The 24,264-nt window shown below is 43.0% G+C and overlaps 2 protein-coding genes across 3 annotated transcripts; one reads left to right on the top strand and one right to left on the bottom strand.

Moving 5' to 3' along the window:
- The first annotated feature begins 6,091 nt into the window (after window positions 1-6,091).
- Window positions 6,092-11,161, top strand: LOC141644286 (putative nucleoredoxin 1). Of its 2 annotated transcripts, none has more exons than XM_074453780.1 (5): window positions 6,092-6,326; window positions 7,371-7,853; window positions 8,081-8,563; window positions 8,893-10,051; window positions 10,764-11,161. In XM_074453780.1, exons 1-4 carry the CDS (start codon window positions 6,225-6,227, stop codon window positions 9,556-9,558), a joined length of 1,734 nt encoding a protein of 577 aa, XP_074309881.1. In that variant the 5' UTR covers window positions 6,092-6,224; the 3' UTR covers window positions 9,559-10,051; window positions 10,764-11,161. The 2 variants fall into 2 exon arrangements, with proteins under 2 accessions (XP_074309881.1, XP_074309882.1); XM_074453781.1 differs by having other exon boundaries at window positions 6,180-6,326; window positions 7,261-7,853.
- Window positions 11,162-11,840: 679 nt separating this feature from the next.
- On the bottom strand, window positions 11,841-15,495 carry LOC141644288 (ADP-ribosylation factor 2-like). Its single transcript, XM_074453782.1, has 7 exons — window positions 15,368-15,495; window positions 13,780-13,948; window positions 13,610-13,680; window positions 13,211-13,330; window positions 12,999-13,117; window positions 12,819-12,900; window positions 11,841-12,114 (listed from the first exon to the last, which is right to left on the bottom strand). The coding sequence occupies exons 2-7, from the start codon at window positions 13,925-13,927 to the stop codon at window positions 12,109-12,111; spliced, it is 546 nt and encodes a 181-aa protein (XP_074309883.1). The 5' UTR covers window positions 13,928-13,948; window positions 15,368-15,495; the 3' UTR covers window positions 11,841-12,108.
- Between the last annotated feature and the right edge of the window lie 8,769 nt (window positions 15,496-24,264).

Below are 24,264 nucleotides of genomic sequence, written 5' to 3' on the forward strand. Positions count from 1 at the left end.
TTGTGTAATAAAAACACAACAGCTAGAAAAAAATCCGAGGTAAAAGTTTAGACCAGTAGCAAAAAGTGGCCCCACCGATGTAAAAGTTTAGACCAGTAGCAAACCGTATTATTTTCCAACGTTGCGAATAGGCCAAGTTAATTCATCATACTCAGGATAATAATTGTGAACTCTGAGCCTCTGATACCATGTTAAATTACGTAACGGGCCTGGGCCACACCCGAATGGAGGAGAAAGAGTCCGCTTCATAAAGTCAAAAGAGTTTCTCTCTAAAACCAATTGGCTATAGATGGAGTATCACATTGCCTAATTATTAACCCCTTATAAAGTAATGTATAACAAATATCAGAAAGTTCTATAACTGATTTAGATTGAGAGAAATATAAACTTAGCTGATCAGAAATACCCTTAATCGAGACGCCGTGCTCCTTGGGTTCCGCGGTCACCGATTACAGGGTTAACGCCTCCTTCCGCACAATGTAGCAAACCAAAGACGGAAGTGGGAACTGTTCTCAATATAACAGAATATGTAAGAGGTGAAAGAGAAAAAGAAGTTTATGTGATTTTTGTTGTGTATAAAGACTGTGATTAGAGTGGTTTATATAGCAGAAAAAATGCTCCTCCAACAGTCAGAAAATTAATGGTATGATCCTGAGATTAATGGCCATAAAATCGGCCAATGAAAGCGGAATTGATTGTGTAATAAAAACACAACAGCTAGAAAAAAACTCCGAGTCAAAAGTTTAGACCAGTAGCAAAAAGGGGGCCCACCGATGTAAAAGTTTAAACCAGTAGCAAACCGTATTATTTTCCAACGTTGCGAATAGGCCCAGTTAATTCATCATACTCAGGATAATAACTGTGAGCTCTGAGCCTCTGATACCATGTTAAATTATGTAACGGGCCTGGGCCGTACCCGGATGGAGGAGAAAGAGTCCGCTTCATAAGGTCAAAAAGGTTTCTTTCTAAAACCAATTGGCTATAGAGGGAGTATCCCATTGCCTAATTATTAACCCCTGATAAAGGAATGTATAACAAAGATCAGAAAGTTCTATAACTGATTTAGATTGAAAGAAATATGAACTTAGCTGATCAGAAATACCCTTAATCGAGACGCCGTGCTCCTTGGGTTCCGCGGTCACCGATTATAGGGTTAACGCCTCCTTTCGCACAATGTGGCACACCATTGACGGAAGTGGGAACTGTTCTCAATATGACAGAATATGTAAGAGGTGAAAGAGAAAAAGAAGTTTCTGTGATTTTCGTTGTGTATTAAGACTGTGATTAGAGGAGGTTTATATAGCAGAAGAAATGTTCCTCCAACAGTCAGAAAATTAATGGTATGATCTTGAGATTAATGGCCATAAAATCGGCCAATGAAGGCGGAATTGATTGTGTAATAAAAACACAATAGCTAGAATAGAACCCGAGGTAAATGTTTAGACCAGTAGCAAAAAGGGGCCCCACCGATGTAAAAGTTTAGACGAGTAGCAAACCGTATTATTTTCCAACGTTGCGAATAGGTCCAGTTAATTCATCATACTCAGGATAACAACTGTGACCTCTGAGCCTCTGATACCATGTTAAATTATGTAACGGGCCTGCGCCGCAACCGAATGGAGGAGAAAGAGTCCGCTTCATAAGGTCAAAAAAGTTTCTCTCTAAAACTAATTGGCTATAGAGAGAGTATCCCATTGCCTAATTATTAACCCCTTATAAAGTAACGTATAACAAAGATCAGAAAGTTCTATAACTGATTTAGATTGAAAGAAATATGAAATTACCTGATCAGAAATACTCTTAATCGACACGCCGTGCTCCTTGGGTTCCGCGGTCACCGATTCTAGGGTTAACGCCTCCTTCCGCACAATGTAGCACACCAATGACGGAAGTGGGAACTGTTCTCAATATGACAGAATATGTAAGAGGTGAAAGAGAAGAAGAAGTTTCTGTGATTTTCGTTGTGTATCAAGACTGTGATTAGAGAGGTTTATATAGCAGAAGAAATGCTCCTCCAACAGTCAGAAAATTAATGGTATGATCCTGAGATTAATGGCCATAAAATGGTCCAATGAAAGCTGAATTGATTGTGTAATAAAAACACAACAGCTAGAAAAAAATCTGAGGTAAAAGTTTAGACCAGTTGCAAAAAGGGGCCCCATCGATGTAAAAGTTTAGACTAGTAGCAATCCGTATTATTTTCCAACGTTGCGAATAGGCCCAGTTAATTCATCATACTCAGGATAATAACTCTGAGCTCTGAGCCTCTGATACCATGTTAAATTATGTAACGGGTCTAGGCCGCACCCGAATGGAGTAGAAAGAGTCCGCTTCATAAGGTCAAAAAGGTTTCTCTCTAAACCAATTGGCTATAGAGGGAGTATCCCATTGCCTAATTATTAACCCCTTATAAAGTAATGTATAACAAAGATCAGAAAGTTCTATAACTGATTTAGATTGAAAGAAATATGAACTTAGCTGATTAGAAATACTCTTAATCGAGACGCCGTGCTCCTTGGGTTCTGCGGTCACCGATTCAGGGGTTAACGCCTCATTCCGCACACTGTAGCACACCAAAGATAGATGTGGGAACTGTTCTCAATATGACAGAATATGTAAGAGGTGAAAGAGAAGAAAGAGAAGAAAAAGTTTCTGTGATTTTCGTTGTGTATCAAGACTGTAATTAGAGAGGTTTATATAGCAGAAGAAATGCTCCTCCAACAGTCAGAAAATTAATGGTATGATCCTGAGATTAATGGCCATAAAATCGGCCAATGAAAGCGGAATTGATTGTGTAATAAAAACACAACAGCTAGAAAAGAATCTGAGGTAAAAGTTTAGACCAGTAGGAAAAATGGGCCCCACCGATGTAAAAGTTTAGATCAGTAGCAAACCGTATTATTTTCCATCGTTGCGAATAGGCCGAGATAATTCATCATACTCAGGATAATAACTGTGAACTCTAAGCCTCTGATACCATGTTAAATTATGTAACGGGCCTGGGCCGCACCCGAATGGATGAGAAAAAGTCCGCTTCATAAGGTTAAAAAGGTCTCTCTAAAACCAATTGGCTATAGATAGAGTATCCCATTGCCTAATTATTAACCCCTTATAAAGTAATGTATAACAAAGATCAGAAAGTTCTATAACTGATTTAGATTGAAAGAAATATGAACTTAGCTGATAAAAAATACTCTTAATCGAGACGCCGTGCTCCTTGGGTTCCGCGGTCACCGATTCTAGGGTTAACGCCTCCTTCCACACAATGTAGCACACCAAAGACGGAAGTGGGAACTGTTCTCAATATGACAGAATATGTAAGAGGTGAAAGAGAAGAAGAAGTTTATGTGATTTTCGTTGTGTATCAAGACTGTGATTAGAGAGGTTTATATAGCAGAAGAAATGCTCATCCAACAGTCAGAAAATTAATGGTATGATCCTGAGATTAATGGCCATAAAATGGTCCAATGAAAGCTGAATTGATTGTGTAATAAAAACACAACAGCTAGAAAAAAATCCGAGGTAAAAGTTTAGACCAGTTGCAAAAAGGGGCCCCATCGATGTAAAAGTTTAGACTAGTAGCAATCCGTATTATTTTCCAACGTTGCGAATAGGCCCAGTTAATTCATCATACTCAGGATAATAACTCTGAGCTCTGAGCCTCTGATACCATGTTAAATTATGTAACGGGTCTGGGCCGCACCCGAATGGAGTAGAAAGAGTCTGCTTCATAAGGTTAAAAAGGTTTCTCTCTAAACCAATTGGCTATAGAGGGAGTATCCCATTGCCTAATTATTAACCCCTTATAAAGTAATGTATAACAAAGATCAGAAAGTTCTATAACTGATTTAGATTGAAAGAAATATGAACTTAGCTGATTAGAAATACTCTTAATCGAGACGCCGTGCTCATTGGGTTCTGCGGTCACCGATTCAGGGGTTAACGCCTCATTCCGCACAATGTAGCACACCAAAGATAGATGTGGGAACTGTTCTCAATATGACAGAATATGTAAGAGGTGAAAGAGAAGAAATAGAAGAAAAAGTTTCTGTGATTTTCGTTGTGTATCAAGACTGTAATTAGAGAGGTTTATATAGCAGAAGAAATGCTCCTCCAACAGTCAGAAAATTAATGGTATGATCCTGAGATTAATGGCTTTAAAATCGGCCAATGAAAGGGGAATTGATTGTGTAATAAAAACACAACAGCTAGAAAAGAATCCGAGGTAAAAGTTTAGACATGTAGCAAAAAGGGGCCCACCGATGTAAAAGTTTATACTAGTAGCAAACCATATTATTTTCCAACGTTGCGAATAGGCCCAGTTAATTCATAATACTCAGGATAATAACTGTGAACTCTGAGCCTCTGGTACCATGTTAAATTATGTAACGGGCCTGTGCCTCACCCGAATGGAGGAGAAAGAGTCCGCTTCATAAGGTCAAAAAGGTTTCTCTCTAAAACCAATTGGCTATAGAGGGAGTATCCCATTGCCCAATTATTAACCCCTTATAAAGTAATGTATAACAAAGATCAGAAAGTTCTATAACTGATTTAGATTGAAAGAAATATGAACTTAGCTGATCAGAAATACTCTTAATCGAGACGCCGTGCTCCTTGGGTTCCGCGGTCACCGATTCCAGGGTTAACGCCTCCTTCCGCACAATGTAGCACACCAAAGACGGAAGTGGGAACTGTTCTCAATATGACAGAATATGTAAGAGGTGAAAGAGAAGAAGAAATTTATGTGATTTTCGTTGTGTATCAAGACTGTGATTAGAGAGGTTTATATAGCAGAAGAAATGCTCCTCCAACAGTCAGAAAATTAATGGTATGATCCTGAGATTAATGGCCATAAAATGGTCCAATGAAAGCTGAATTGATTGTGTAATAAAAACACAACAGCTAGAAAAAAATCCGAGGTAAAAGTTTAGACCAGTTGCAAAAAGGGGCCCCATCGATGTAAAAGTTTAGACTAGTAGCAATTCGTATTATTTTCCAACGTTGCGAATAGGCCCAGTTAATTCATCATACTCAGGATAATAACTCTGAGCTCTGAGCCTCTGATACCATGTTAAATTATGTAACGGGTCTGGGGCGCACCCGAATGGAGTAGAAAGAGTCCGCTTCATAAGGTCAAAAAGGTTTTTCTCTAAAACCAATTGGCTATAGAGGGAGTATCCCATTACCTAATTATTAACCCCTTATAAAGTAATGTATAACAAAGATCAGAAAGTTCTATAACTGATTTAGATTGAAAGAAATATGAACTTAGCTGATCAGAAATACTCTTAATCGAGACGCCGTACTCCTTGGGTTTCGCGGTCACCGATTCCAGGGTTAACGCCTCCTTCCGCACAATGTAGCACACCAAAGACGGAAGTGGGAACTGTTCTCAATATGACAGAATATGTAAGAGGTGAAAGAGAAGAAAAAGTTTATGTGATTTTTGTTGTGTATAAAGACTGTGATTAGAGAGGTTTATATAGCAGAAGAAATGCTCCTCCAACAGTCAGAAAATTAATGGTATGATCCTGAGATTAATGGCCATAAAATCGGCCAATGAAAGCGGAATTGATTGTGTAATAAAAACACAACAGCTAGATAAGAATCTGAGGTAAAAGTTTAGACCAGTAGGAAAAAGGGGCCCCACCGATGTAAAAGTTTAGATCAGTAGCAAACCGTATTATTTTCCAACGTTGCGAATAGGCCCAGTTAATTCATCATACTCAGGATAATAACTGTGAGCTTCGAGCCTCTGATACCATGTTAAATTAGGTAACGGGCCTGGGCCGCACCCGAATGGAGGAGAAAGAGTCTGCTTCATAAGGTCAAAAAAGGTTTCTCTCTAAACCAATTGGCTCAAAGCTATGTCAGGCACGTCAGCTCGGCTCGCCACGGTCCCGGGCGCGGATCAAGCATGTGCCAGTCCGTCCCACCTGGCCAAGCCCGCACCTTCCCCGCCCTATCCCGGGTCTGATCAGAAGAGCATGGCCCGCTTCTTGGCCAGCCCGGCCCGAGTAGAGGTCTAATTATCACGCATGAAGTCATGAGTTTGACTAATTATCAAATATCAATCACTGTTTAATTAATCAAACAATATCCAATGATTAAACAAATTCAATCAACAAATCATATTCATCTGGAATATACAATAATCATAATCATACACTATTTTCTTCACATAAATTCTTCTTTAATCATCTTTCTCTATCCTGAATTCCGCCATGGCAGAACACGAAGCAGTAGCAGAGCTCAAACCTTATCATCTTCCTTCAATTCTTTGTTCTTCTAATCGAAACTTCCTTGTTCGTAACAATGGCGATCAGGTAGTTTTTTTCCACTCTTTTTTCTTCTCTTCTACAAACTTATACTTATATTTACCGCGTTTATCTGAGAATTCTTCAAAACTTTGATTTATTATTATTATTTTTAATTTTATTAACAGTTTTTGTTGAATTTTCATTCGTAAGAAGTTACTTAATCTCTGTATAATCTGTAAGTTTTTGAATTATGTCGAAAGCGGACTAAATTTGCGTTTCGGTTTAATTAGTACTGTATTTTGTTGAATTTTCATTCGTATAACCTCTGTATATTATATTTAATCTTTTGAATTGTGTCGAAAGCGGTGCGTTTTGGTATAGAATTCAGAATATATGTATCAATTCTGTGATTTACACAGAAAGCTGCAATACGAATGGACAATTTGGATTTATGAGGTTTATATCAGTTGAGTTAGTCGTGTTTAAGACCGTCCTAAGTTTCTGAAGTAGTTGTAATAGTTTAGAGTAAATGAACAACATAGCATGGAAATTGGAAGGTGACCGTCTTAAGCTTAAAATGGTAAAAAAAATGCGACTATGTACCGAGTTTGCATATAATTTTCCAGCTGTGAATTAATTCTGTCAATTCCGTACTACTTAGGTAGCTATAAACTATGTGTGCTACTGCTAAGAGTGCTAACCGTTGATTCTGCTAGAAATCGCGAGTATATAACCTCGCTTCTAAATTAATAAGGAATAGGCCACATAATAATGTGTTTAGTAGGCGTTAATTTGTTATGGCTAATGAAAGGTTCAATAGTTCATTGTGTTTAATCGCTTGGGGAGTTGGGGTGACTTTTACTCGAAATGACAGTCAGTGTAGTATATATTTACCTCCTTTTAGAGACGGTTCCTTAGACAGTTCATGTACATATGCTACTCAATTTATAGAAGAGATGATAGATTTTAGAACAAGTAATGAATTTAACTTATGTTTTAGGTTTATGACGTTGTTTGAGTACAAGAGCAACTCACCGGTCTCCTAGTTGAAAGATTTTTACTACTGTTATGGTGTCCTGTACTACCCTCATGTACTGAAATCATAAGCAGGTTAGCGTTGAGACGTTAAAAGGAAAGAAGATTGGATTATACTTTTCAGCATCATGGTGTGGACCATGTCGTCAATTTACCTCCACTCTTGTTGAGGTTTATGGTGAGATTCTCTCTCGGACAAAAGATTTTGAGGTGGTATTTATTGCATTTGATGAAGATGATGAATCGTTTGAGAATTACTTCTCGAAAATGCCCTGGCTTGCTGTACCATTTTCTGACTCAGAAACATGTGATAATTTGGAGGAATTGTTCAATGTGAAAGAAACCCCCCATCTTGTGATTCTCGACGAAAATGGGAAGGTTCTCACAGATGATGGTGTCGAGATTATTCGTGATTATGAAGCTGTGGCTTATCCATTTACACCAGAGAGGATTCGGGAATTGGCAGTGATGGAGGAAAGGGCTAGGAAAGAACAATCTTTAAGGTCTATCTTGGCTCATAATTCTCTCGACTTTGTACTATCAGCAGCTGGGGAAAAGGTGAGTGTACTAGCTATCTATTCCAATTACTCGTCTATTTTGGTAAACTATGCCGGTTATTTATCAGTTTGTTTTGGATGAGATGGTCTCACATGCGCCATCTAGCATCAGCGTATTTCCTCCTATAGTTGGAGGGTTATTGTATGGGTTGCTCTGAAATGTATGACCATCTCATATAAGTTTTTGTGATTATTCTGAGGGCTGTTTGCCTGTTTCTTAAACGGCAGGTGCCTGTTACCGAGCTTGAAGGCAACACTGTTGGCTTGTATTTCTCATTGTCTTCCCACAGATCATGCCTTAGTTTCACTCCAATACTAATAGATGTTTACAAGAAGCTGAAGGCAAAAGGGGACAATTTCAAAATTGTTTTGGTTCCCCTTGACGATGATGATGTAGAATCATCCAAACCGAGATTTGACTCCTTACCTTGGTACTCTTTGCCACCAAAGGACAAGAGATGTGTTAAGATGGCTCGTTATTTTGATCTCTCAGCGATTCCTACTCTAGTTATAATTGGACCTGATGGCAAAACCCTTCAACCTAATGCAACAGCTGCTCTAAAAGATCATGGTGTTCAGGCCTACCCTTTTTCAAATGAGAGGTTTGCGGAACTTGCACATATAGAACAGGCGGCTCAACAGGCACAGACCTTGGAGTCTCTTCTCGTTTCAGGGGAGCAAGATTTTGTAATAAATAAGAGTGGTGCAAAGGTTAGTATCTGCTACACGTCTGTTTTAACATACTGCACAAATTTAGAATCTATTAAATTGCAATCATTTTAGCTTGAATTATTGCATGATCTCACACACCATAAACATGTACTATACTTTTTATCTTTTTTCGACACTAGTCCACACAGTTATTTATGGAGTCGGTCTTGTACGAGATGGCCTCAAATATGAGACCAACCCATGTACGATCATCTCATATAAGTTTGTGTGTTATAAATGCTCTTAAACTCTTACGTAATTACCGAGGAGTTCTTATAAAATTGTTTTATGCTGAGTGGCGACTGAAATCTTCAATCTTATTTCTGCAGGTTCCTATTTCTCAGCTTGTAGGGAAGAACATCCTTCTGTATTTTTCAGCACACTGGTGCCCTCCATGTCGTACATTTTTACCAAAACTTATTGAAGCTTATCATCAAATAAAGGCAAAGGACGATGCCTTTGAAATAATTTTCATCTCAAGTGACAAAGATCATAATTCTTTTGAGGAATTCTTAGATGTGATGCCATGGTTAGCTCTCCCTTTTGGTGACGAGCGTGAGTCATATCTGAGTCGGAAGTTTAAGGTCTTTGGCAATCCCAAGTTGGTTGCCATAGGGCCAAGTGGGAAAACTGTGTCAACAGAAGCTAGGGATTTTATTATAGTTCATGGGCCAAAGGCCTATCCTTTTACCAGTGAGCGAGTAAATGAAATTGAGTCGGAACTTGAAGATGTGGCTAGGGGTTGGCCAGAGAAAGTAAAACATGTTCTTCACATGGAGCATGATCTTGTGCTCACACGACGTAGGGCTTACAAATGTGATGGTTGTGAGGAAGATGGGCATATCTGGTCTTTCTACTGTGAAGAATGTGATTTTGACCTTCACCCAAAATGTGCTCTGGGAGGAGAAAATGGAAGTAAGAATTACGATTGGAAGTCTGATATAACTTCCAATGCTACTTGGATTTGTGATGGTCATGTGTGTGCCAGGAAATAACAAGTTGCTGGTACACCGATCTGGGTGATCTTTTACGCTCTTTGAATGAACTTCATTCTCTGAGTCCTGCGTGTGACAGTCTCACATGTGAGACCGACCCAAATCATTACATAATTCCTCACTGGGTTGTTCTGTGAGACCTGTTTTTTGTATTTTTTGTGTGTGTGTGTGTGTGTGTGTGTTCCGTGAAGTATGAGGGATACCATCGGAAGGCGGCTGTTGCAAGATGACTGGACAGTTGTTAAGAAGAAAATTCTGAAAACTCTGTTGCAAGATGTCTTGGTTTGCCTGCGTAACCCAAAGAGTGCATTAAGAAGATCATGGGATCATTCTGCCTAAGCATGCTTAGACGTACTACACCACTTGACCATTAAAGAGACATCATGGAGGTAAAAACTTGCAAAGAATTGGTAATAATGACCGATGAAACTAAACTGAAGTCGCTTCCATCTTTAGAACGGAGAAAGTTCTCAGCTGCGACAAGGTTGATCAGGTAGTTAACTACTTCACTCATCCTTTTATCTCCACTTTCGCACTAGATTATTGCTCGTCTGTCTCATCAAGTTCTTTACGTTTGTCTTATACCCCAAAAATAGCAAAACCTAAAGAATCTGATGAGACAAAGAGAAATAGTATGTGCAGTTAAAGTGAATGAAAAGTTTTAAAGTTACTATGATTCAAGTTTAAATATTGTTGTGTGTTGCCATGAGAAGATGCTTATTGCTTATTGCTAAATGAGCAATAAGTCAATGTCTCGACCATTTTGCTGCGTAGTAAACTAGTAATATCTTATAATGTCTGATAATAACATTAAAAGAGGCGGATTAGAGTACTTACATAGTATTACAAGTATTTAGGAACTATTCATTTGAGTTTAGGGGTATATTTGATGATAGAAGTGTAAAGGAAACCAGGGGTACATCTTGACTTTGAAAACATGCAGTGTATAATCTTTTGTTATATGCTCTTTGATGGGCTGAGTTATATAATATACTTATATATAAGATTCAAGTTCGGGATTCGGGTTTATGATCAGGTATTTACGGTCTGGCTCGCTGTACATCTTTTGTTGATATTGCTTGGTGATTAGTGGTCGTTCAGAAATGGTCTAGTCTTTGTAGAGATGCAGTATGCTGTTAACTTTCTGATACTGATGTAATAACATGCAATGATGCAAACTTAACGATATGCCAAATATCTAATAGGTCAAAACCAAAGATTTGAGGGGAGCAAGTCATATCTCTATTATTCTGCCTCGTGGTGCGGCCGTGCCGTGCTTTAGCTCCAAAATGACTTGGGAGTATATAGAATGGTCTGATAACTTCAGAGTTCAGAAGGTACAGGTAATCTTTGTTTTTAGGTAAGAATTTGTTTTTGGTGATAACGGAGGAAAACGGGTTCTGAAATGACGAGCTGCCCTAGTAGAATGTTGTATTCTGTTGAGTTAGTTGATTTGCTCGGGTCCACATTGTCGAAGAAACTTTTTTTTTTTTTTTTTTTCAATTTCCTATCCTCCATCGTTGGTCAGTGACGGTTTTCCATAATGATTTATGTCAGCCGCCGACCCCAAATTATTTGATACAGTTTATTGATTCTTCACCCATGAGACTTTTTGCGCTCGTATCATCATAAACTTGCTGTAACTGTGCTGAGGCGGAAGTTTATGACTTGCGGATAACGAATAACATCTTCTCCACATTACCTATTTCGCAAATTCTGCCCGTCTGAAATAAGACGGACCAACCGTAACATTTTACAATAAAATGTTACTATTTTATGATAAAATGTCACCATCATTTTTAAGGTAAAAAGTGACAACTTTAGTTAATAACATTTTGTCATTAAATGGTTACATTCTATAACAAAAATAGTAACATTTGGTCCGTCTTATTTCAAACCGTCGGAAGCAAGACTTGTTGTATTTCGCAAATTACCTTATGTAGGCAGTAGGCCTATACTAGAGTTTTAGCTAGAAGGCAAATCAATTGTGCAGGACAAGATCCCTTCATAGTTCATACCAAATCCCAATCTAAAAAATTACAGTAAAGACAAATTTTCGACTCCTGATTTCAGCAACAACAATGATGGTGACTCCAACCACAAGACAAGGGATGCCCACGCAGCCTCAAATCCCAACTATAGAGATCGACTAATGAAGAAACTCAAAACTCGAGAAGTTGACAAAATTACAGACAGATCAAGACTAATGAAGACCACAACTCACAAACCACACAAGGGTTGGAACTTGAAAGTAGCTTTAGTTATACAGTAATACACAAATAAGAACGAAAAAAATCTTTTTGTTTTACGCAAGGAATCAAAAGAATCTTGGAAGTACAATCGAAAGCACCACCACTATTTTAGTGACATTTCAAAATGAGAAGTTCTAAGCAACAAGCTTAACTCCCTCACTGCAAAAATTACAACCAAAGTGTTTTTAAGTAATTATGGCTAAAACGAATGCGACTAGATAACGCTCACCCCTCATCCAGGATCATAAATTCACGGCAAACTCAAGTTCCACCTTCGTCTCTAGAACTTTCTGGACTCCTAAGCCTGCAAGTCATGGCAAACAAATATCATTGTTCAAATGTCTAACACAGTTAACACTTCGAATAAGTAGACGAACTACAATGCCAAAACAATCCAATCATTTAAGGTAAAATACTGAGCTTGTGAGAAACTGTAAGAATACAACTAAATACAAATTTTCATGTTCAGATTAACGTTTTGTGTGCTTTGAAATAGAAGATCAGAAATAACAGATACAAATAGGAAACGTCCTCAAAACACAAATTCCCGTATGAGATTTCAATGTCTCGTGATAATATCATCAGAGCTCATAAGACAGACCCATATAATGAGATTCGCGTGAGTAATAGAAGGTTGGAGTTTTGATAGGAGGATTTGGAGGGAAAGAGAGGGTCTGTTTGGATAGGAGGATTTGGAGGGAAAGAGAGGGGATGGAAAGGAAGGGATGATAAATCCTTTGTTTGGTTAGCAAAATGGAGGTGGAGGGATTGATAGGGGAGGGAAAATGAATCCCTCCACTTCCCCCCTCCAAGCCAAATTATTTCCTCTCCAACAAAGGCAAGATTTGGAGGGAAAATGACCTCCTCCATTCTCCCTCCCCTTCCCTTCCATCCCTTTCTCTTCCCTCCTTCTCCCTCCCCTCCCTTTCCCTCCACTTTTGCTATCCAAACACACCCTTAGGTTATCTCAGTTGACTTCCTATATTCTAATAAGGTTCCAGATTATACCTTGTTTGCGATATTGTTGGAGAGCCAATCCAATCCTTCATACAGACCCTCACCAGAGGTAGCACAAGTGCTCTGGATGTACCTGAAAAGCACAGATAATAAAATTAAGCACTTGGTTGGTTAAAAGAAGTAGCCAGTAGCGTTTAATAATTTGTGTAAATATGCATATTAAAGTCATACCAGTGGCGCTGTCGGAGAGAGTGCAAGCCAAGCTTGTCAGTGATTTCAGCAGCATTCATAGCATTAGGAAGATCTTGCTTGTTAGCAAACACAAGCAGAACTGCATCGCGGAGTTCATCCTGAAATCAGACATTGTCAAAAAAAAATGAGCTCAATTGAACATCCAAAAACTAGATTTTAAAATAGTGGGCAAGCTATGAAGTATAGGATACCTCGTTCAACATCCTGTGCAACTCATCCCTCGCTTCAACAGCACGATCTCTGTCATTACTGTCCACCACAAAGATGAGACCTTGTGTGTTTTGGAAGTAATGCCTCCACAAAGGACGGATCTGCAACAGAGGAGTTATGTAATCAGCTGCTATTAATTGTAAAACACAAAATGATGAACAATCTATCATACCAAACACACACAGCTGGTGCTCTTACTTCTAAAATACAAAATGATGAACAACTGTATCATCCCAAACAAACGCAGATATGCACTCCCTCCATCCCACTTATATTGTCGCTATTTGACTTTTGTTGTCAAACAAGGTTTACTCCGGCCAATATTTCTCTAAACAATAGCTAAAAATCTAAAATAAGTAAGCACAGAATAGCAAGCAAACCTTGTCTTGACCCCCGACATCCCAGACTGTGAAGCTGATGTTCTTGTATTCAACAGTTTCCACGTTGAATCCTGAAAACATGGAGAACTTTCATTAAGCACGCATTGACAAAGAAGAATCAGATCAATAGGACAATATCACTGAAGTATCAAGAGAGGAAAATGACTTACCAATGGTAGGAATAGTAGTGACAATCTCACCGAGCTTGAGCTTGTAAAGGATGGTGGTCTTACCAGCCGCATCGAGACCCACCATCAGAATTCTCATTTCCTTCTTGGCAAACAGGCGGCTAAACAGCTTGGTGAATGTGAGACCCATTTTTCCTCTTCGCTAAAACCCCTGAGTTCATAACAACCCAGCATATAACCACAAATAATCAGCATTCGCCATCAAAATTGTAAGAATCAAGCTGAAGGTTTTAATGTAGAAAGACAAACACATGGTCATTCCAGGGAATGTAATTATGGCGGATCATAGACGTAAACTCCAAATTCTAAACGACTATTTATGTTGACTATTCCATACATAATCTCAAATTTCTACGATTTCTCAAAGCCAACGATCTGCATATGGTGTTCAAGAATGACGTGATGATCTAAACCATATAAACTACATAAGCCAATTGGAAGTTTTCATATCAGATAGAAGAACAGGCAGTCATTCGGCATTGTAAATCTGAAAGAACATAGCCGCGATCTCAAATTTCTAAACCACTATTTCATGCATAATATCAAACTACCTAAAATATGTCGTGCACAATCTCAAGCTACCTACATTATTTCTCAGATCCAATGATTTGCATTTGGCGCTCAAGAACGACACGATGATCTAAAACAAGTAAACTGCAGAAGCTGATCTCAGCAAATAAGTCTCCACTCAATCACATATAGAAAATTCACAACTCAAACCATACAACTTTCGTCATTGAAAATCGATGTACAAAATGTTCGATCTCAGAACTGATTTAACAGGATTCAGATCCAAACATCTAAGTTACAGCGATAAAGGATCATCTAACCACCACCATTACAATTTGACGAAGCTAAGATTCTCGAACATTCATCAATAATTAAAGTGTAAGATAATAACTAGCAAGATAGGAGATCAATGCGAATCGCAGACTGAAACTAATATTCTCAAACATTCAACAACAATTAAAGTCTCAAATACGTAGCAAAAAAAAACGAGATCAATGTGAATCGTAGACCGAAACTGAGAAATGTTGTTTCATCAATACACATCAAAAACATAAAATCATAAACCTAAAACTTCAGCTCAACAAAATTGATGAATGCTGTTCCATCAACACAGATCAAAAACATAAAATCATAACCCTAAAACTTCGAATAATTAATCGATCAAAAACCTAAATCTCAAAATTCAGCTTAACAACACGCAATTCCTCAGATCCAAACAATTCAAATCATAAACAACAAAATTCATACAATTCCGTGATCAAATCTCGAACATCAAACACATATGATACAAAAACAAAATTAATCGAATCGTAAATCTGAATCTACGAACGTAAATCACGTAACAAGAACAAGATCAAATCAAATGCGAAAACATACGATCGAAACAAACAAGATCTGAATCATAAAATTCACGCAAAACCTAACAAATTCTTTAGTAATTGAAAGAATTCATATGAATCGGAAGATGCAGAAATCAAAATGTATGATGAATTTTAACATGATCATGAAAAATAAAATAATTAATCGAGATTTGTGAGAGATTAGAGTTCGGAAAACGAACCTGCGAACAGCGAAGAAAGTTGAGAGAGAGGAGAGGAGAGGAGATGGTAGCGTAGAATATCGGAGAAGGGAGTTGATTACAAATCGGGGATATTTATGCTACAATTTGTTGATTCACATTCATGACATGGATCTTTTACCTCTTGTCGGTCTCATTTAAATTTGTTGTATCCGTTTAAAATGAATACGAATATATTCGTTTTAGAACTTTTGTAGGTTGTATGACTATGCTGAAACTGAACTAAATAAAGTTAAATTGAACTGAATTGAATTTAATGGAGTCTGAACTGGATTGGAGTAAAAATTAGGTAGTGTTTTTTTTGCGTTAATTTCAGCTCATTTCTATTCAGCTCAGTTCAATTCAGCTTCATTCAGCTTAATCTCTTCACAAATTAAACTCTTACTTCAGCTTCATTCAGTTAAGTTCGGCTTCATTCAATTCAGTTTAGCGATGAAATGAATTGAATGAAGCCGAACTAAACTGAAATAAGTCCAAAAGAATAGGGCATAAAAAGAGTAGAACTAGGAACTAACAAGAACGTGTACCTTTAAACTAACTGAGGTATACATTCGTTTAAAAGAAACTAATTGTATTAAATAATATATATTTTTGGTATAAATTATGGATAATATTGAGCAATCTCTTTAGCTACGGATTGAAAAGAAAGTAAGAAAAAATCATATACTCCGTAGCTAAAGAGATAAATATGTTTATTGAATCTATTAAATACAATGATTCTCAATGAGATTTATTGGTAACACTATATTCGACTTTATACAATCTCATGGCGTGATATAATATGGTTTTTATTCGTCTTTTTGTAATCTATAATCATAATTTTCTTGCAATCATATACCGAGTATATAACTTTTTGTAATCACGATTATATTAAATGCTCCCTTAAAATTGTAATGGAAGAATGTTGAAATACAACATGCATAATAAAAGATTGTCGGACAATAATGAACAAATGAATCTGTTCCGGGTGTAATTCCAGAGCAAGTATCGTTACCACCCGTGGCTTGTAGAGTAATGTCTTTGGTTGGATTCTTCTTGTCCTTATCGTTCCTCTCGGCCTCTCTCGCAACAATGAACGAAGGCGAGGGCTTGGCTTTGTGCCAAGCGTACTCACTCCGACGCTCAAGTCGAGTAAACTCAAAGGATTAAGTTGTGTTGCTTGGCTAGGTATGTATTGTAGAGAGATGAGGAGATATTACAGGATGAATAGTGTATTTAGGTTAAGTTGTGGGATCCTTTCCTCAATGAAGGTTGAGGAGTATATATAGGCTTTCACCTTTTGTCACGTAGTGACCAAGTGGCCAAGTGGTCGATCGGTGGAAAGACCGTTCTACCCTCACCGATGGACCTACGGCGGGCCGGCCGAGGGTCTTGGATGTGAGTACGCGGATATGTGCCCCGGCTGGCGGGTTGCCATGCCGATACCCTCAGCTAGCTAGCGGCCGATGGGTGCATCGGCTAAGCGGTCTAAGTCGTTGACTTTCTTGTGGATATCTTTGACCTCGTTCAATATGTTGACTTGGTCGGCGGTGCGAGAATATGCCCCATCAATTTGCCCCAGCGTAGTCTATCGTGGTATAGGCTCCGGATGTATACCGAGCGTATATTCGCGGAGTAAGTTTGAAAATCTCTCTGTCACCGGCGTCTTCTTGTGTACCGGCGCGGCTCTTGCTAGCCGTACCATATACCATATCCCCCTCCGCATGGATGCGTGAAGGGTATCCGATGTGGAAAAGAATCAAGACGCCGGCCGAGATCGTAACGAGGTGCCGGTTGACTTTGATATGCCCCGGCCGTGTGCTCCTGGCTTGGTTGATCGGTGGCGCGGAGACTAGGTACCTACATATTTGTTTCGGGAGATGAACGATCGAAGAGATGTGGATAGGCGTGTTGAAGACGTTTGGTCTTTGTTGCATTGATTGACATTCAACCGTTGCGACGATTGACATTCCGCGGTTGCATGCTTGACACGTGTGTGTTCGCCGATTGGTTGACGCTTCACGGGTGTGCCCTGATTGGTCCTTCTTCATGGGCTTTTCTCTATAAATAGGGTAGTTATTCCGTGATTTTGGCCTCCATTTTATTTTCGAAAATTTTTCTCTAAGATCTTCATTTCTCCAAACTTTCAAGGGTTTTCTTCTTCTTAATCTTCGGAGTATTTGATCCGGCGTGTGTTTTTCTTTAAGGTAAACAAGCAAACTTTTTATTTATTTTTTTTTTCTTGCTAGTAATTTGTTGTGAATCATGTCGTCACGATCTTTGGACCCGGTGATCTGCGTCGGGGGCCCTAAGTCCCCTTCTCTCAAGTTGATCCTCAAATTCGGAGGAATGGGAGGATTTCGACTCTTTTGGTGATCTTGGTGATGATTTTGGTAATGATGCGGAAACGTCTCGTCTTAGCGAGGGGAGACATCGACGTCATGGATCACGGCTATGTCTCGTAAGATCCACCTTGACCGTACTTGGTCCCGTGAGTCGCCCGTTGTTCTCGCGGCGGGAAACTTCTCGAGGGTCATTTTTTCTTTGGTAGGGGATACGAAATTGTCATCCCCGAGGAGGGTCAGCCGTTTCTTCGCCCTCCGTCGGGTCAGATCTTGGCGTATACCGCGGCATTTGGAGTACGGGCTCCGGTTTCACTGAACGGGTATGTTATGGCCATAATTAGAGCCATGAACGTTCTTTGTTGCCCAACCGCACCCGCGCCGCCATGAGGACCATAATTGGTTTTGTCGGCTTTGTCTTTTTAAGGGAGAAACTCCGACGGTGAATTTATTCCGCCGACTCCATCATCTCAAACCGTCGCTCTCTGGCCGTGTTGGGTGGTACAGTGTGCAAACGGAGCGGGGTTATGTCTCGCCGACAAACCTTCTTCTTGCAAGGACCGGCAAGGTCGGTGGGTGTATGTTAAAGTGCCGAATGACTATCCGCTGCCTCGTTCCTTCCAAAGACCAGGTTAACTTGCGGTGTGAGACTAGGGCGGAGCATGACAGATGGGTCACTCGAAAGCATCTTAAAATGGATGCTAGCGGTGGTTCCTCTTACGGAGGATGAGAGGTCGGGCAACGAGGCTCTTTGAGGTGGACAAGCGTGGGATGCCGAAAAGATGGATTCCCCCGACGCAGATCATTCTTCAGGACGAGCCGCTTTGCTATGTCGGCCTCATACCGCCCTAAGACGGGGTGAGTGGGGTCGGTGTGAGGCCCTCCACCGTTCTCAATGTTTCTTTATTTTCGAATTTTGATTCATTTCTTCTACTTGACTCTTGCTTTGTTTCTTTCGTAGACCACTTTGGACCGGACCTTTCTGAGGATCTTCTTCGGAGAATGGGGCTGCACAAAGATAAAACCGTTGCTGACTTGCATCCCAAGGCTGCAGCCCATGACCGCAGGATGTCGCCGAACGATCTCATGGAACAATGGTGAAGGTCTTGAGCAAAGAGGAGGCGCAGCGAGGGTTGTTAGCGGCGTGGTGCGTGCGTCGGACGCGGAGAACAAGGCCCTTGGTGGCAACGGGGTCGACACCGGCTTCAACTCCCATACCCTCCCCTAAGAAGGTGGAGATTGTTGAGATTCCCGATGAGGGGGGTTCTGACGCAGAGGGATCTCCCCTTATCCGTAAGAGGAAGGGGACGGCTTCTACCGCCGGGCAAGAAGGAAGTGCCTTCTCCGGTCAAGAAGGCCAAGCATGGTACCTATCTAGCTCGTGGCTTAAATTCAGCCGTGCCACTAGGTATTTTCGATGGGTCGATCGACATCGATGTTTTAACCGATTTCGCAGATCGGCCCGCATGATCGGCTATTGCTCACGTTAGGCAGCGGCGGTGGGGTCCTCGCACACGAGTTGGTGGTCGTGGCACCACCGTCAACCCTTCATCCTGAAGGCTTTCGTCTCCCGGCCCGCAGCTAGTGGCGATTGCCACCACCGTCCCTTCATCCCGAAGGCTTCCGTCTCCGAGCTTATAGAGGAGGGTACGAAGCTTATTAGGGAGCTGGCGAGGTGGAACGTGGCTACCGCTGCTCGTCTCAGGGAGCAAGAGAAGGCCGTGGCGCGGGCTGTTCATGAGCGTAATGCCACTAAGCAGGTGGCTGCATCGGCGAAGCTGGATCTCCTCAATGAGCAGAGGCTTAGGGAAGAAGCTGGGAAGGCGCTCTTGGCAGAGAGAAAACTCAGGGAGGACGCCGAAAAGGAGGTCCTTGCTGAGAGGGCTAAAGCCGAGGGCCTTGGCCGCCGAGGTCGCGGGATCGCGAGGAAATGTGAGCTCGCTCGGGGCGCGCCGACCTCTACCTCAAGCAGAGGAACGAGTCCCGGGAACTGTTTAAGGCTCAGGCGGAGGTGGTTCGGGGCAGGGATGCCATCATCAAGCAAAAGGAGGCGGACATCGAGATGCTGCAAACCGACATGCTTCCCAAACTGTGCGCCAAGTTCCGGGATTTGGCCGAAAATGCTGCTAGGGAAGTTATCGGGGAGCTTTTCCCTCTTGATGGCTCCTTCCCGTGGGGCAGGTTCGACGCGTTGCTCGATGACAAGCTCGAGGCTAAGGAGAGAGCCGCGGTGGAAGAGGCCAAGGAGGCGGTGAAGGCGAAGATGGAGAGGGAGGCGGCCGCGGAAAAGGCAGCTCTTGCTGAGAAGGCTAGGGCGGCTAAAGAAGAAGCCGAAAGGATGAGGGCAGCTGAGGATGCTGAGGCCAAGGCTGAGGCTGCTAAAAAGGCTGCTGGGCTGCCTGCTGAAGAAGATGCGGCTTGATGAGAACAAGTTTACAGCAGACCGCTTGACTCCTCACATGCTACCACGTCTTTCGCTTGATGAGAACAAGTTTACAAAGAGATCTGCCACTGTCCGGGGCCAATTACTCACCCTTCCTCCCCATTGTCTCATGATACATGAACATAGTGGTAGTTTTTGTCTTCTTTTTGTACGACCTTGGTAGGTTGTGTTTCGGCTTGTCCCTATGGGGACGGCCGTTGTCTGTATTCTTTTCACTTGTAATTTTATAACTTCTAATAATAATTCGTTTCCTTTGCCTTCGGCGTGGCCGAGGTCTTTGTCCCATCTTCGTCAAAGTTGTCTTCCTGTATTCTCGTTTTGGAGTGCGTATCTCAACTGTGCTTTTAACGCTTCCAAGACGCTTCGTCCGTTTTTGCGGGTGTAGTGTGTGATGACCGTTACTGTCGTGGTATCCGCCTTATGAGGGTGATTGCCGCCCTTATCGGACGACAAGTATGAGCGGCGCTAGTTTTTTGACAGAGAATCCCGCTCTTGTCGGTATGACAATGTGAGCCAAGCATCTGTTTCTTGATAGCGTGTTACGTGGCGTCTACCACTTGGAGTGATCGCGACGGCATCAAACCTCCGAGGGTGACTGCCGTGGCGTCTACTACTGGGGTGATCTGCGACGGCGCTAATTTCTTGACAGAGAATGCCGCTCTTGTCGGTATGACAAAGTGTGAGCCAAGCATCTGTTTCTTGGTAGCGTGTTACGTGGCGTCTACCACTTGGAGTGATCGCGACGGCATCAAACCTACGAGGGTGATCGCCGTGGCGTCTACTACTTGGGGTGACTGCGACGGCGCTAGTTTCTTGACAGAGAATGCCGCTCTTGTCGGTATGACAGTGTGAGCCAAGCATCTGTTTCTTGATAGCGTGTTACGTGGCGTCTACCACTTGGAGGATCTGCGACGGCATCAAACCTCGAGGGTGATCGCGTGGCGTCTACTACTTGGGGTGACTGCGACGGCGCTAGTTTCTTGACGAGAGAATGCCGCTCTTGTCGGTATGACAGTGTGAGCCAAGCATCTGTTTCTTGGTAGCGTGTTACGTGGCGTCTACCACTTGGAGTGACTGCGACGGCATCAAACCTACGAGGGTGGATCGCTAGTGGCGTCTACTACTTGGGGTGGCTGCGACGGCGCTAGTTTCTTGAGAGAATGCCGCTCTTGTCGGTATGACAAAGTGTGAGCCAAGCATCTGTTTCTTGATAGCGTGTTACGTGGCGTCTACCACTTGGAGGGACTGCGACGGCATCAAACCCTCGAGGGTGGCTGCCGTGGCGTCTACTACTTGGGGTGCGACGGCGCTAATTTCTTGACGAGAGAATGCCGCTCTTGTCGGTATGACAGTGTGAGCCAAGCATCATTTCTTGGTAGCGTGTTACGTGGCGTCTACCACTTGGAGTGACTGCGACGGCATCAAACCTCGAGGGTGGCTGCCGTGGCGTCTACTACTTGGGGTGGCTGCGACGGCGCTAGTTTCTTGACAGAGAATGCCGCTCTTGTCGGTATGACAGTGTGAGCCAAGCATCTGTTTCTTGATAGCGTGTTACGTGGCGTCTACCACTTGGAGTGACTGCGACGGCATCAAACCTCGAGGGTGATCGCCGTGGCGTCTACTACTTGGGGTGACTGCGACGGCGCTAATTTCTTGACGAGAGAATGCCGCTCTTGTCGGTATGACAGTGTGAGCAAGCATCATTTCTTGATAGCGTGTTACGTGGCGTCTACCACTTGGAGGGACTGCGACGGCATCAAACCTCCGAGGGTGATGCCGTGGCGTCTACTACTTGGGGTGGCTGACGACGGCGCTAATTTCTTCGACAGAGAATGCCGCTCTTGTCGGTATGACAGTGTGAGCCGGCATCTGTTTCTTGATAGATAACTGATGGGAAGAACCTTGCTTTGATGGAAGGCGGGGATGTTTTTGTTTTCACCAGGTAAAAAACATGCGTTGGGGTGTCCACAGCTATCTTGGACACCTCCGTAGCTACATAAAATTTTACAAGACTACAAATGCCCTAACGACTCTAAATACCCGAATCAGCCACTAGTCGTATCCATGAGGTCGCTCCCCTGCTGTAAGGACGGACTTTTCCCTTTTTCGGACTTCTTCGCCTCTTTGAGGGATTGCATGTTGCAACCTCGGGCAGCTATCTGGACGTTGACCACCTCATCCTTCTCGTCTTTGGAGACGAGCTTATGCGCTTCCCCCCGGTCCGAGACGTACATCAGTGTTAAGGCCCGGATGGACATCACTGCGTCAGCCTCGCTCAGGGTGACTCGGCCTATGAGAACGTTGTAGGCGGACGAGCCGTCAATGACGACGAACTCAGCTAGGATGTTTTTGGCCGCGTTCTTTTCGCCGAACGTCACCGGGAGTCTAATTGATCCCAGCGGCACCAGGCCGGCCCCAGAGAAGCTGTATAGGGGGTTGGTGCAGGGGCTTAAGTCCTTGACCTTCAGGCCGAGGCCGAGAAAGCACTCCCTAAACATGATGTTCGTGTATGCACCTGTGTCAATCAGGCACCTCTTGACCAAGTGGTTGGATATGTCCAAATTGACTACCAGCGGGTCGCTGTGAGGGGCGATGACCCCTTCGTAGTCCTTTCTTCCGATAGTCATATCGGGGATGCTTGCGGAGGGGATCCTCGAGTTGGGCACAAAGTTGATGGCCTGATATAGCTCGTTTAGGTGCCGCTTGTGCCCATGAGCGGACCCTCCGTTCTCGTTGCCCCCGATGACAACATGAATCACGCCTATTCGCTCGAAGACGGACTTCCTATCTGAACCGCCGGCGTCCGTCTTTTGGCCTTTTGCAACGTACTTGCTGAGGCTTCCCTTCCGGATCAGCTCCTCTATAGCATTCTTCAGATGGCGGCAGTCGTTGGTTAAATGGCCGGTGTGGCCGTGGTACTCACAGTACTGGCTCGTGTCGCCGTCACTTTTTGGCTTGGGGGGTCTCTCCCACTTCTGGCCCTCGTTCTTGCTCAAGGCGAAGACTTCGGCGGCTGATGCGATGAGGGGGGTTTTTTCACTATACCGCCTCTGGTGGTACGCCTCTGAATTCCACCCGGCGCCCGCCGTGTCTTGCTTCCGGTCGGGTCTGTCCGACCGTGACCTATTATGCTCATGGCGTCTTCCATTGGACCGCGAGCCGGTGTTGTCGCGGCGTCCTTCGTCCTGACTGTCCTGCTTGCGACTATTCTTTTCCGAGTGCTCGGCTTCGCGGGGATCTTCCCAGGTCTTGTGGTAGTCTTCCACCTTGATGGCTTGGTCGGCCAATTTTCTCGGCGGCGTCCGTGCCTGTGCCTCCGCTCTTGATGAGCTCGTTTTTTAAGGCTCCCCTTGGGAGGCCCTTCATTAGTGCGAAGGCCGCCAGCTCGGGATTAATTTCTCGAATCTGCTGGACCTTTCCGTCAAATCTCTTCACATAGCTCCTGAGAGACTCGCCCCCCTCCTGTCTGATAGTCAGGAGGTCGGATGTCTCTACGGCCCTTCTCTTGTTGCAGAGTATCGGGCTAGGAAAGCGCCTTTCGTGTCGGCGTAATAATACACCGAGCCGTCGGGAAGCCCTTTGTACCAACTCCGAGCCATCCCATGCAAAGTTGTTGGGAAAATTCGGCACTGCACCTCGTCGGGCCGCTCCCATACCGACATGTAAGACTCGAAAGCCTCGGCGTGGTCGATCGGGTCGCCATCTCCTTTGTACGACGAGGTGGCGGCTTGAGCTTGTTCGGACCGGACTTCTAGGACGTAGGCGTTGAGGGGTCGTCTAACCATATGTCGAACGACACGCGGCGATCGGCTCCCGCGTCCCTAACCCGGCTTCTTCCCACGTGACGGGAGGGGCTCCTTCTTCGACTCGGGCTTCTTCTCCAACTCGCCGAGTCGGACTTCTGCGCTCCTCCGGGTGAGCCTCGTTCGTGTGGCGGGACGCCTGTCCTCCCACGAGTGCGGGAAGGACTTAGGTCTACCGCGCCCACTTTGGGCTCCCAGGCGTCTTGACCGGGTCGGCTTCTCCTAGTGCTCCGTTCAAATTTTTTGAGTCACATTTTGGGCCCTGGTCTCCCGGACAGTTTCGCCGCTCTTGTCGGCGTGACAAAGTGTGAG

Source organism: Silene latifolia, chromosome 2, assembly GCF_048544455.1.
Source record: "Silene latifolia isolate original U9 population chromosome 2, ASM4854445v1, whole genome shotgun sequence".
Classification (NCBI taxonomy): domain Eukaryota; kingdom Viridiplantae; phylum Streptophyta; class Magnoliopsida; order Caryophyllales; family Caryophyllaceae; genus Silene; species Silene latifolia.

Coding starts and splice junctions, on each gene's coding strand:
- LOC141644286 (XM_074453780.1), top strand. CDS start 6,225: ATGGCAGAACACGAAGCAGTAGCAGAGCTCAAACCTTATCATCTTCCT. Junction 6,327..7,370: donor TTCGTAACAATGGCGATCAG/GTAGTTTTTTTC, acceptor AATCATAAGCAG/GTTAGCGTTGAGACGTTAAA. Junction 7,854..8,080: donor TATCAGCAGCTGGGGAAAAG/GTGAGTGTACTA, acceptor CTTAAACGGCAG/GTGCCTGTTACCGAGCTTGA.
- LOC141644288 (XM_074453782.1), bottom strand. CDS start 13,927: ATGGGTCTCACATTCACCAAGCTGTTTAGCCGCCTGTTTGCCAAGAAG. Junction 13,681..13,779: donor CACTACTATTCCTACCATTG/GTAAGTCATTTT, acceptor CCATGTTTTCAG/GATTCAACGTGGAAACTGTT. Junction 13,118..13,210: donor TGCACAGGATGTTGAACGAG/GTATCCTATACT, acceptor GTCTGATTTCAG/GATGAACTCCGCGATGCAGT.